This window comes from Pagrus pagrus, assembly GCF_965226575.1.
Source record: "Pagrus pagrus genome assembly, chromosome: 15".
NCBI lineage: Eukaryota > Metazoa > Chordata > Actinopteri > Spariformes > Sparidae > Pagrus > Pagrus pagrus.
The window spans coordinates 5,350,275-5,364,956 of NC_140199.1; the positions used below are offsets into that span (position 1 = coordinate 5,350,275).

The 14,682-nt window shown below is 42.2% G+C and overlaps 1 protein-coding gene across 7 annotated transcripts in view; it reads left to right on the forward strand.

The window, feature by feature from the left end:
- The first annotated feature begins 497 nt into the window (after positions 1-497).
- The window catches only part of ehbp1 (EH domain binding protein 1), a 149,982-nt gene continuing 135,797 nt past the window's right edge, over positions 498-14,682 (forward strand). For all 7 annotated transcript variants that reach the window (XM_084376010.1, XM_084376011.1, XM_084376014.1 and 4 more), the window contains exons 1-2: positions 498-893; positions 1,524-1,946. In XM_084376010.1, coding sequence (XP_084232136.1) covers positions 1,843-1,946 — 104 coding nt within the window. In that variant the 5' untranslated portion in view covers positions 498-893; positions 1,524-1,842. The remainder of the gene's footprint in view (positions 894-1,523; positions 1,947-14,682) is intronic.

The window sequence follows — 14,682 nt, forward strand, 5'->3', positions numbered from 1 at the left end:
TCAAGGGAAACCCAGAGCCAGAAAGCATTTATCTGGAGACACAGTCAAGGATTAAATGTCTCTGATGGATGTTGGAGTGTGATAACAACAACCCAGAAATGCCTCATGAATCTGTAAACAACCTGTAAATGGCACAAAAATCCCACCAATGGCTGCTGCCCGGGGGCGTTTCTTCAGTCATCCAGGCGGCAGGCGAAATGATGGAGAGGCGGCATCAAGCTGGCCATATATACCTAGACCAAGACCGGATGCATCAGGATTAGCCTTCAAAATAAAATCAATTTATCACAGATTGAACGAAAATCACGGATAGACATATCTCAAATCTGTCGTTTAATAGAAGAAAAAATCAGCAAAACACATTCATGATAAAAAACAAGCACATATATGTCCGCTTTTATAGCTATTTCGTTACTGTCGTCAGTAATTATTTTATTTTTAACACCCCGAACAGGAAGCTGTTTGAATTCCCGTTAGCTGTACGCACTCCGGAGGAGCAGAGCGTCAAACTATCAGTAACAATTGGACTACTTTGCCGTGGGAATTCCTGCCTCTGGCTGCAACACTTTTCTTTAACTTACTTTTTGGGACAAACTCAATTAAATGTCGTGTCTGGCTCGGGCCTGAGACTTAAAGCTTTGGCTTACCTGTGGAGCAAATGTGTCAAGTGGCAAGCAACGGTTTCCGCTCCTGCCGTGTTGTGATGGCTAGCCGCCGTCGCTAGCAGCCTAGCTAGCTGTATGGCTGGTGTCGGTACTGCTGCAAAGAAGGCGATAATTAGCTTGCAAGCGGGCTACGCTCGCTCGGCTGCTACTTTGTTGTAGACAGCTCGCCATCTCTCCACCCTGCCGACAAGGCCAGCTAACGGATAATGCTTTGGATGCCACAGTGAGGTGAGTGTCATTCAGACACAGTTAACCTAGTTTCACATGTTAAGTCGTTAGCCTAGCAGCTGAATCATCCCGGTTAGCGGAGCGCAACGGCTCCGGCTATTCCCTGGATTCAGAGACATTCCACCAAATATTCCATGTTTACAAAATGTTTATTTGCGTCTCAGTTTTTGGGTGGTGTCTCCTAGTGCGGCTTTTCTAAACTGGGTGGTTAACACGACTTGTTTTATCGTAATGTCACCGCTCCTCTGCCACTGTGTCACATTACATAAATTCATATTTTATTACCAAACATCCCAAGTTAGCTTGCCACGCCAGTGAATAGCCCCCCCGGCACGCCGTGCTGGCAGCAGAAGTGCTGGTGCTGGAGTCCTCCACACATTCGTACACATTGACAAAGTGTTACGCTGGCGATGTTGGATAAATGGGAGTCGGTTTAACATCTACACAGCTACCGGCGACAGTGAGGGGAAAGCTGTTAGACGGACAAAGCATCTCTGTATCGAGGACGTTGAGTGTTGGTGGAGTTACTTGGCGTCAAACGTTAGAAATCAGCGAGGATACTCCGGAATGCCGGGGCTTCACAGTCCGTCTGTTGCTCTACTGACTGTGTCTGTTTTCTGTCATTTACAGGAGGATCACCAGATGGAGATAACGATGTTTGCACCGAGCGGATTACTCCTCACGCCTTTCGAAATTATGGAATAATTTTCATCATGCGCGCCGTCAAATCACAGCTCGACCACTGCTGCAGAGATTCCGTGTCCTTACATTTTGTGCATCTATCAGGGAGCTTTTAGAGACCAAGCAGCCACGACATTAACTATGTATCTACGCGGGTTGGATGCGCTCAGAAACCTGTAAACATTAGCGTGAATTCGTGCAAAGGAAGCCCAAAGAAGGAAGTCCAGGGCGGGATAGGTGCAGAGAAACTACCCGTTCCCAAAGAAACATGGCCTCGGTTTGGAAGAGACTGCAACGTGTGGGGAAGCATGCCTCCAAATTCCAGTTCGTGGCTTCCTATCAGGAGCTGATGGTGGAATGCACTAAGAAATGGTGAGTTTTTTTGGGGGGGGGAGTAACAGTCGACCACAGTGCTGCTGTCATTTACGCCTCATGAAAACTGTGCGTCTCTGTCTGTGCTGGAATGCCGAGCTCGTTCCTGGTGGCCATAATTTACACACAGACACTTACACACTCGGTCTCCTTGGTGTGCAGGCATGTCTGCTTGCTGGGAGGGGCTGGCTGCCTTGTAAAATTGCTATGTTTCTTTTTTTCCCCCCCTTGTGCGCTGATGTTGAATTTGTTTGGATTGAGTCTTGAGTAGGCAGGCGGAGAGATTTCCCTTCAACCTGAGGGGCTGGGTTCAAGCCGCCCTCGCGCTCACTGAAATGTCCTTGAGCAAACCACTAAAACCGTACCGGCTCCAGGGATGCTGTTGGCAAACTGATCTGACCTCCGACCTCATCGGAAGTAGGGAAACTGTGGGAGAAGTTTTAAACTTCAGTTAAAGCTTAACTGCGTCGTCATTCATGGTATATTCACGGAAAATATGAGCTGCTGACTGGGAAGTCATTCTTGACAGCTTACTTATAGCACAACTTTCCTTGTTTCTCCCACTTGTCACTATTTTTGGTCAGTGCTTTTTCCAAAAAGGTCCAGTTTTTGTCTTTCCAAAATAATACCAACTGAAGGGATTAATTGTTTTGACACTAATACCCTTTTTACACCAAATTTAGCACATACACGTAGGTCTTTTGACTCCTTTCCCATTGCTAGGAAACAATTTTCCTTTCTTTGTATATTCTCCTCTTGTCATATTCATCATGAATGTGACAGTAAAACAGGGAACAGTTGAAAGCAGCAGATCAGACTACATCCAGAAGTTTTATAGCAGTCTTGTTTTTTTTCTGGAGCTGATGATGGAAGTTGCTAATCAGTGACACATCCTGCTTATTGCTCATCTTTGGTGAGAGTTGCACATCCGCAGTAGCAGCTGGTAATGCCCAAAGACATTTCTGTAGCAAAGAATGAATGAACGATGGTGGGGCAGCTATAGGGTGTGTCTTCAGAGGTGAAGATAAGTCAGAGAGATAGCTGGATATATGCTACACTTGAGCCTGCAGGTATGTGTCCAGTAATGAGTGAAAAGCTGGGTCCTGTGAAGAAAAGATGTAGCCTACAGACATGGATTCTCAAGCAGCTTGCCGTAGGCGTGACTAACCCAGCCCCATGGAGCTTAGACCTGGGACAGATGTTAACGTGTTGGAGAATGGAATGAGAAAAATGTACATCTCTTCCCAGAGCAAAGGGTGGGTGGGCTCAGTGCACAGTCGGTAATATGCTTTGTTTCGCAATCAGAACACAGCTCTTTTATGTTATTCAATGGAGGATATATGTACATAATAAAGCCATATGTTGTTGTATAAATGAGCTCTTCTCTGTTGTATGCGTGACATACAATGTAAATTTGTTTTGATTTTGTTCAAAAACTACTTTGCTGTGGATTATTTTGTTTACAAAGTCTGTCGTCATGTCGGCATCTGAAATGTCTGCCTCACGGCATGAAATACTATGCAAATGACTACTGAAGCAAGGAGTCACATCCTTTTGTGAGGCTGAGAGTGTTGCGTCAGGGTCTCTGCTTGTCTTCAAGTGAATATTTTTTGTGTATGTGTGCGCGCCTGGCTCAAAGTGTGCGAGAAAGCGTTGGCGCACGGTTTCTGCCTTCCTTAGACTTCATCAGTACGGTATGTTATTGTTGCAGTGGAAACTTTCCATCTATGCAGACTGGAAACAGTCCCCGGAGCTCAAATGGGTCTCAGATCCTGAAGCCTTCAGAAGTGATTTTTGAAAACCCACGGCCCTTTCATATCTGCAATCAGTAACAGGAAGAGCGGCTGAACCCTTGATTTGTGTCACTGTTGTTATGCATGTGTGCCTGTACATAAAGATGTGGGTGTTTTTGAATGTACATTGTGTGAAATAGGAAAGCATTTTATACGCTTGGCTGACACTTAATAATCTGAAGGTAAGAAAGGTCAAGGGTCTGTTTAGCTGCGTCTTCATGTGTGATTCCCCCGCCTTAGGGCTGGGCTTTACTCGATATGAACTAGTGCGTGCAACATTCTGTCCATCCACGGTTGAAATCAAACATGTTTGTAGTTGTTGTCAACCACACTTAAAGGTGCAGTTAGAGTCGGCCTTTGTCGTGAGATGGGAAATGTAATGTTTAAATTTGGGAATAAGGCCGATTTTAGATCATCTCTCCTGAAGGACGTGCATAGTGTTGCACTTGCTTTTCACATGAACGCGACTGAAATGGCTTAAAAGAGAACTAGAGAGAAAAGTTGAAGAAGTTCGACTACATCAGAAAACAACTGTCTCACTACAACACAACCAGAAATTTACAGATTCGTGAGAGTCCAGAGACTGTGTACTACTTTGTATCATCTGTATGTGTGAAGGCAGCGGTAGGTCTGATCAGTCACCTGACTCCTCTTATCATGTGGATGTGGGGTGATGACATGAGCATCTTCATCCAGCCAGAATAAATGTTTTGGTGCTTGAATCTTCTCTGATGGTAACAATAACATTGATTACATGGTGAAAAGCTCAATAGGCCCCCGCTTTTATATAGTGCTTTTCCAGTCTACTGACCACACAAAGCGCTTTACAACACTTGTCACATTCACCCATTCACACACACATTCATAATCTGATGGCAGAGGCTGCAATTCAAGGTGCCAACATGAAGAGAAATTTGGGGTTCAGTACCTTGGCCAGGGATACTTCTACATGCAGCTTGGGGATCAAGAGATCAAACCACTGACCTTCCGCTTAGTGGACAACCTGTTCAACCTCTTGAACAACAGCGACCCGCATCTTACAGCAGTTTAGCTTAGTTGCTAATGCAGAACATTACAAAACAAAGCACAGACCTGCCAGATTACCTGATGCAATCCTCCCAAAGCACACTATACTATACGTGTGTCTTGAATGTTAGTGCACTGAGATACGTTGCAGACTGTTGCCTTCATCAGTGGCTGTTCAGCCAAATGAAGTGGTGACTGTCTGCCTGTGAGCAAATCAATGATTTTACTACTTCAGAGAGCTTTCACCTTGTTTTTCCCCCCTCTACATTTTTCTCTTCTTCCAGCTAAAGATATCTTTTTTGGGGGGCCATTAGCTTAAAGAATAGTAAGGGAAGTGGTGACAGAGAAGGAGCCTAGGATTAGGGGTGTTTCCTGTCATATTTTGTGTTTGTAAAGTAGTTTTTTGGTCTCAGTCCGTTGCTCTAATTGCTGTAGTCGACTCCAATGTGGAGCAGAGGGGAGTTAGCATTCCACTCACACACCCATTTCAGACTCTAGAATCAATTCAGACTAGCCATTAAAACATTAATGACTTCAGTGTTTGTGTTTGCCAATGAAATGAAGCACCACTCACACAGTGTTGCAGCACTCCCCTTTTTGAAACTTGATACTTAACATCTTTGATGAAAAAACGAACCGTATTTTCTGTTGCTTTTCATCTGTAACAGGTAATTATGTTATGAGACGATCTTTCAGGTCAGGATTGGAAATCTAACCTCCTTGGCACACACAATAGGTACAAAATTGTAAACCTGTAGTTAAACCTTCTATAGAAATTGATTATAATTTTAGTGTTATTTGTAGTGTTATGTTCATACACACATGTAGGTGCTCTACAGTGTTATCCTGCTCATTTTGTATATTCAGTCTGTTTCCTTATCAACATAAACAAGTGGATTTGTCTAAAAGAAACAACAAACCAAACAAAGGCCAAATATCCGGTTAGCATTATTTTTTCCACTCATAACGGCCAAGCTCAGAGACACATATAACATTTTCATTAAAGCTTCTACAAATATTAAACATACATACTGGTGTGATGGAGCAGTGCCTGCTTTAATTGTTTAATATCTCACTCTGCTGCTGCTAAGCACTTGGCCAGAGTGGACAATTTATTATTCCCCTCATACCCTCTTTCATCTTTTATAACAGTGTCCAAGCACCGTATCTGTCTCTTTGCATATTTAACCCATGTGTTATTTGATTTGATAAGACTTCCTGTGCATTATTGTGCGGAAAAGTCTGTGGGTTGTGTGTGTGGTTGCACATAGGCAAGACAAAGATGCACAGAAACAGCACAAAAGCTCTTGTCTGTCTTGTCAGTTATTACTTTCTGATAACATAGAAATATGTAAACATATTGTGTCAGGCCTCCAATTCCATATTTTCAATCAGAGGTTTTCATTAGTTCTTGAATGCACCACACAAAGCAACTTGAAGCATGACTCCATGTATCTTGCTCAGTTTCTTAATGTGGACGGATGCATCATACAGCATCTGTGTGACACCTTATCTGCTCTCTGCTGGTTTCTGTTTTGTGTTAATTTGTGTGTTAACTCATTTTGATGTACTTCTACAAGACTGTGTTGTTGATGGACTGATGGCTGACCACTGAGCCCCCTCTACCATCGTAACATTTGGATTTACTATTTCCCTGTCATCGTATGCCAGTCTGGTAGATATTGCCCAACCTTAGTGCTTTGGGATAATATGTTCGTATTGTCTAGAATAGAAGCTTGTGATCACACAGTCGTGGGTTTTGTCTTTCCAAGTATCAAGAGGGTTTAACCCCAAGAGTGAAAGGCAACTCAGTCTGAACTAAAGCACGAATGTTACCTTCACTCTGTTAGTAACCCCCTGAGGCTGGTGCAAGAATGTCTTTTTAGTCAACCTGTCTGGTGAAATAGTTTGAAAACATCGTCAAAAGCCAAGAGTGACATGTTGACACGTGTAGCAAGGATTTGAGAGTTATACACACTGGAAACAACACAGAGACGCTATTGATTACATGGTAAGCCTATCTGGTTACATACAAGCGTGGCTAATCAAGACTTCTTGCCTCGCTGCCGCATGACAAGACAGGGAAGGTTCAAGAGTTGTGAGTCTTCATATCAGTCAAGGACTGTGCAGAAACCCTGAAGGCTCACTAACAGACACATACACACCGTCAGTCATTTCATAGGTATTAAGAAACTCTGAACACAAACACTCTCACTCAAGTGGATTTACATGTCTCTTTCAAGGTGTTTGGTGGTCCCGCTGGGGATGCCCGCGTCGCAGGAATTGATTTATTTTTCAGCATTTAATCTTTGAATCGTCATAGCAGCTCTGCAACACGTGATATATGTGTCGTACATGTTTCAGCCCAAGTTATTCGTTATTCATGCAAACTCACCATGCTTTCATTCTTTCAATTTTCCACTTGAATTGAAATTGGCTTTGCTGGTTAGATTTCCAAATACAAATGTCTAACTCCTGAAAAGGAGATGATTTCTCAGCTGTGCAGTTGTTATATACTTAAAATGAGGGAGTGACCAATAGGTTTATTTCAGGGCCTCTCCAATACTGTAATCAATTCATAATCAAGGTGACCAATAACCATTATTTGGAACTAATATACATATAACTTTGACGTTTTTTTCCAGCACTGATAAAAGGACCAATAATCTACTTATTAGATTAAATTGCACAATTTGTTCATTGCACAATTGCAGTGAGGAACACACCTTTTAACAAATCCGTAAACTGAGTTTCGATGAAAGAAACTCTTTCAGTTGATTCCCACAACTGTCAGAAGGTGTGAATTTACTAGCATGATTCCATCAACATGTCCTTGAGCAACACACCAAATCTCTACTGGCTTACTCATTGTATTGTCACACAATCAAAGCGTTACTAAATACTAAAAGAGAAAACTGTGTAAATCAGTGTCAGTTATGCAAAACCACAGTGCAGGCATCAGGCTGTCGGTTGAGTAATGGCTCACTGTTTCACTGGAAGTGACCAGCGTGTGTCAGGCTGTGACATGTAGTCTTCTGTTGAACATGTGTGCATTATGGCAAGCGTCCATCATGTCTCTGCCAAAGAAACATCTTCCTGCCAACTTTTCTGACGTGGCTCTCTATTCTATTCAAATTTGAAGGCCTTGATACATTCCTGCGTATAAAGTATGGCAGCAGGAGATGATTTCACTGCCAGGTAGCACAGTGCAGTTGTATGTGTTGTGCAGAAACTCCAGAAACCACACAATTTGTTGTTGATGGCGATAAGGTTTCAAAGAAACTAACACTCTTTCTGAGTTTAATAATTTCATTGTTCACAGAGGGTCTTGGTGTAGTTTGGTATTGAGGCTTCAGTCTTTGATTTACCTTGAAATGTTTGCTTGTGTTTCTTTGTCCGAATGTTATTGTAAATATGTACTGATGCCAGAAAAATGCCAAAACAGCGAACAAACACAAACAAGTGTTTTCATAGTTGCTAGCTGAGTTGTTCTAATTTGTGTTCTCGCTTATCACTTCCTTAATTATAGCATTTGCCGATGATTTAACTCTGCCGATTGTTTTGCCTTCTCAGTGCAGCTTGCAGCTCTTTTTCTCCCCCCCTCCTGTAATTCAGCAATTGTTTTCTTGCACCAAACCCACTGCTGTCATCTGGGGCAGCTCTCACACTATCATTAATGCCTCCCCTCACATCTTTTTCTCTTTTCCTGCTTCCGATAATGTCACTTTAACTGCGTTGCAGTGGAATCCACCCAAGTGTAGTTGTGCTGCAATTATGGACACAAATAGACATTTACACACCCACTTCCACACACACACCAAGAGACACGAAACATTGCAGGGTGGTGAGGCAGTCAATGGAGTGTTAAAAGTGATGAAAACTCTGCTGGTGTGTCTATGTCTGCTGCTGTCAGGCAAAGAAACACATGGCCCTGGAGACTACTCATCATTTATCAGCCTGCAGAGCAGTGCTGCATCTGCAGGCTGATAAATTCATACTGCCTGAAAATCTAGTTGGTGCAGGTGGAATTTAGGATGTAAAAAACTTGCAGCAGATTTGGGCCAAAAATGTAATGTCCTCGCCCTGTAGTAAAAAACAGTTTTTCCCCTACCCTCCTATTCTGTGAGGCAGAGATGTGATCTCTGCGGGGCAGTAAACTCCCTGTCCTTACTGTAGTAAAAAAAAGTTAGCCTGTGGTTGGACATGGTGGTGGTAATTTATCATAACCCCTTGGGTAGAACAGTAATTTACCACTTCTGCAGACTAATCTATACTTGATATTCTTTACTGCAGTTACTGCAATGTGTGTGGGCTTCGCTACATGCTCCCAGCCACAAGCAGCAAACTATGTTCGATGATAAAATGAGAGAAGACAAAAACAGGCAAAGAAATTATAACAAAATGAAGAAAGCAGTTGTATTTGCCAGCAGCCACAAGCAACATTCACAACTTTCAAAACTTCTCTTCTGTTATGAAATTTTCCTCCCATTTAATTTGTTTGTAATGGAAAATCACTTTGATAAGCAAGTAATATCGCTGCTGAAGCTACGGCCGCCTGACTGCTCATGTTACATTGCCTTAAGAAACAGACGTTGCTGTCCTCGCCAGGGCTCCTTGTTTCTCTGCTGTTGGTGCTCTTGTAGCACATGATGACTGTGATTCTGACTGTGTCGATCTCTCCTTGGGGCTGTTAGCAAGCTGGTATAGGAAGGAGAGATTTTATTATCTCAGTTAGCCCACTGAAAGGCGGCCTCCTTTAATTCCCTTCTTTATTTTAGAGCTGCTCCTTAACACTTGATTTTAATGATTTCGTCTGTGCCTGATCTCTTACTAAAGCTTCTGTTGTGCCATCCTTTATGATGACAGTGTTTTCATCACTGTCTTGATGTTGAAGGATGTCAGCCATTAGTGTTGTTTTTGCCTTGCTAATATAGAAGCCGAAGTTTGCACAAGAGTCTCACTTGTGTTAATCTGCCTTGTGTCTTTCTCATGAGAGTTACACCGTGGAAATACTCCATTAGTTTGCATAGAAAATGCGTTGCTTTGAGCTCTCCCCCACAGAGGCTTTTTCAGACGTACAGTTTATGTGGCTCCCTCGCCACTGCAGAAATCTAATGATAAGGGAGGAATGAAAGCTGCTGGAGATGAGCCAGTCGACTGAAGCAAGAAGACGAAAAGATGCATACTACTGCCAGTGTGTACACTTCTCTTGTAGCCTCTAACACATGGACTTCATAACTGACGTCTGTCAGTACTTTTTGACAGTATGTATAGACAATGCTCATTAGTTTTATTGGCTATAATTTCAGATTTTGGTCTTGAGGTCTCAGCACAGACTTATACAATTTATCTTCCAGCAGCTCCCAAAATCTTTCTGTGGAGAGTTTTACCCTTCACCCATAGGCCAGTCCTGTCAGCAAAGAAACATTTCATTTTCTTCTCCTGACAGCCGTCACCACCTAGAGTCCTTGTTTTTGACAGCTCCCTCTTCTCTGCTCCCTATATGCCTTCTCAGAGCTAAGATTTAGATAACTTTAATCTGACCTCCATCCCTCAAGGCAGGCGGAGCTTCAGAGCTTCTGATCCTCGCTTTCATCCGTCCAACCAACCTGCTTTATTGTTTGTAACTTGCTGTTACAGAGCCTCTCTTCTCAGTCATGGCAGATCCATAACCACACTTGACCTTCAGTTGGTCTATCTCTGCTTTGAAGCTCGAGCGTGTCTACATGCAGCTTTCCTTTCAAGCAAAATTTGTACATTTCTCAAAAATAACACGAAGCTGACTTGAAACAAACTAGGCTGCGTACTGAATTTAAATTGCAGCTGCTTCAAAAAGAGTCTTCATGCTTGATGTCTTCAGGCCCTCATTGGGAGTAATAAAGTCTGTAAATGTCTGGAAAAATATTGTGCAGTCCCGGTTCACACTCCACCTGATACCTTCTTTATGTATAGATTATTTGTAGCATTAGATACTGTATGGATGTTAACAATAGTCTTTATCAAAGGAGTGATATGACAAACCTTAATCCAGTACGGCAATGGGGTGAGTGACGTGTGTCAATCATTAATGAAAATATGGCCACTAAGCAACTGTGAGGGTCAAACTTGGGAAAATAATGAAAGTGACACAAGTTTATTCAGAAGTCAGAAGAAACTGATCTAATAAAGATGTATGTTTACTGTCAGAATGACAATCGAATAATATCATTCATGCACAAATGGTCACACACTTCATGCACAGTTTTTGTTTAATCTTGAAAGTTACATTTTATTTAACATTTTACAGTTACAGAAACTTGCCCTGTGACACATTTAGTCACAGGTACAACAGCTACAAACTTACAGTACACACTAGGGCTTACACGAATGCTTATCTGATGTCCAAATCTGTATTTATTTGTTCTCTGGTCCTGTGAGCATCGCAAGCTTAGCCCTCCCTATGCGAGAGCAAGGGTTCAACCATCGATTCCTGTCAACTTGAGTTTTGAGGCTTTGGAGGCAGGAACCGAAATGACAGCGGTTGATGTCTCCCTTCTTGTCCTGACCGCTTGTTTGAGGGGAAGTATTGCGTGTGTCGCTGAATGTCGTGTGTGCCAACCCTCCCACTGTTGTATCGTTGACTATTTGCAGGACAATCTCACTGACAGCCCGATTACACACACACACACACACACACACACACACACACACACACACACACAAACAAGCACAATCAAGTAAGCTGATTAGTGAGAACTGTAACTTACACACCAGACACTTGAGTCTGGCTTCAGTGCTTTCAGTGTTAACTCTGTGTCATTGACCCAGCTCTCCGTTGCCTCATACACAGAGACTGACTGTCAGTGTAGACTAGAGCAACTAAGTGACACACACACACACACACCTCAATACAACTTCACATAGCTTCTGGTGTCTTAAAGGTCATATTAATAGTTTTTATCCTTCTCAAAGAACAGCTACAGTGCTGTTGATTGCAAGGGATTCAAAAGGTGAAGTGTCTATTGGCAGACAATAAGTTTCAAAATGACAGAAACAAAAAGACAGACAACAGAAACCACTTACAAAGCATAATCCACTTCTTCTTTATCATCGTTATACAATGTTTCAACAAAATATGACTGAAGACACAGCTTCCACCACAGTTTTGGTGCTTAAATGAGAGCAATAATGTGACAACGAATGAGCCATATTAAAAATAATGAAACAGAGACAAAACAATAGAAGAGACTCCTTCTGGTGAAATCTCATTTTAAACCGGTAAAAGAAATACAATCAGTGGCTGAAAATGAGAACTACTTGGCGTGCATTGAGGACATTCAGTGCTTATCACTCCCTGTGATCACTGCATTACACAAGCTTGATGCAGATTATAACTCATAGTTTGCCTTTTTCTTGTCAGGCCCAGTATGTGTGGGTTTGCGTGGTGTGTGTTCAGTTTATCAGGCAGTCTGGGAAGTGACAGTCGCACAGATTGTGTTTGCACTGCTACATATGTCCTGATAGCAAAGGCCACACTCTGACTGATAGCATAGCAAAGTGAGAGCAGCCCCCCTCTTTCTGCTCATTTCTTTCCCTTTTCCCTTTGTCATTTGTCTCGTCCCACTCTCAGCCATTCTCGTGATGCTTTCTTTGCTGAATCAGAAATTGCCAAGTAGGTCAGGTATAAAAAATGCATTTATAGCTAAGCTATTTATAATAGGCCTGTTACATCTGTGAGTAAACAGTATTTTGAAAGCATTTTAGCTGTCACTGTCATTTCTTTCATTTTTACTGTCTTTGGTAAAAAGTGGCAATGGCTTTGGTCTTTTAGTATTGCAGATCCCAGAGATCCCTTATCAAAGTGTGAGATTTGCTAGTGATGATTAAATTCCTGTCACTCTTTTTTTCAATTCAATTCCGGTCAGTATTTCTCCGTTTTAAGATATTTAAGATGTTTTTTATCGTAGCTGTTGTACTTTAAACAATGCTATAACACAACTGGTCTAGAAAGGATTTTCTTTACAAGAAAGAAACGCAGCCAATGTAGTGAAGTTCACTTGACCCCCATTAATCTTAGACCCTCTGTCCAAGCAAGAAAGAGACAGCATCACTCACACTACTTAATGGGGGAACCTCGGGCTGTGCAAGCCAAAAAGAGATCCCCAGACAGGACAGTATCTAAATGCACCCATTCACACCCACATTCATACACTGATGCAAGATGCCAACTGCTCATCAGGAGCAATTTGGGGGTTCAGTATCGTCAGCGACCTTCCGTATACTAGATGAGCCGCTCGACCTCCTGAGCTACAGCCGCCAGTCAGGAGGGATTGTGTCCTGCTGTTTAATCCAAGAATTAGCCATTGTTGATGCTGGAAACATAAAACTTGCTCGACAAAATACAAAAAGCAAACCGGGCCTTGTTGTAGACAAATATGTACAAATACCTTATAAATATAAACAGTCATGGGAAAGTGAGTATGAGCAGCATTTGAGTGTATGGATAATGCATGTTTAATAGTCACATTGCAGGAAGTACAATTTCAACTAAGGCAGTCTTGGCTATATGTTTAATATGTGCTACGACATAGTAAAAACATTTACAGCAACCTAAAAACAAGGCATGTGTAATGATCCACTGAAGTTGGACACGATTCCAGCCAAGGTGAATAAATCCCTCATTTTCATCTGGAAGGAGCCCGGAGGGTAATCGATTGACATTCAAGTGAATCCCAATGGGATTGTCACCTCTTATGACCCAGATATCTACATTCGACATCTTGTTTGCTTGTCTCACACTGCAGTCTTCAGTCCTGTTACACAGTATATTACAAGATAATAGCCTTTCATGCCTTGCATTGGTGCAGTCTGTGGTGAGAGTCTGAGACATTATACATGGGTGTGCCTGTGTGTATTGCAGCAGAGTGCCTGTTTTAGTATGCATCGCAGCGCTGTAGTCTGATGTTTCATCTTTCACAACTGCTGTATTACAGTACAAATAATCCACAATATCCTCTCCCCTAATGTCTGATGGACAGGTAGACAGGAAGTCTGTCGGCGGCTTCCTCCTCTGAGTATTGTCAGCATTTCGTTGGGATGATACAGTATCCGCTCTCTGAAAGGCACACACATGCACACTTATTCCCTTCCCTCTTACCCCGACTGTCATTCTTTTTTCGTCACACCATTGTGATCAACCTTTACAGCTCATATCTTTCAGACAAATGCACATACCCCTCAATCAAAGAAAGTTAAACAGTGAGACCGACAATGACTTCTTAATAGTCAGATCACGCAACCCAGAACCATTCAAAGTAAAGTAGCCCAGTAAAATAAAACCCAAAATCTTAATACTGACTCCTGCTACTTGAAACCTACTGCAGCCTAATTTTATGGGTGTATATCCTCTCATCTTTTATCCAAGTGCTTAAACTCAGATGTATGTTACCATCCCCACACACTGCAGTTATTTTAGTTTTTTATGTGTCATAAGCCTCTTTTGTGCTCACTTATTCTTCACATTATGATCACAGACATGAAGCAATAAAAGGCCGCCTTTGCAGGGCAGCTGCTAGGTCGAATATTGTTAGAAATAATGGCAGTCATGTCGTCATTTTGCTTTAGCTAATTCAGGGCTAAAAATGGAAATCAATATTAAGTGGTCAGCTTTCCATTTTGGAATTTGGAAGTTGCGAAGGTTACTATTGTGTTTTTAAAAATAGCCTGAATTATCACAGTGCTTATCACTCGGCCATATTTGATCAAACTCAGCCCTTCCCTGCTATGTGTTTGGGTTTATAACACTCTGTGTGTGTAGTTAGTTTGTGTGTTTGTGTTTTATTGTGTGTGGTCTGGGGGCCTTCAAATCAAATGTGAAGTGGTTCCTTCCTCCTGCCTACAGGAAAGATAGAGCAGCAGCAACATCCTGACGCACCCTT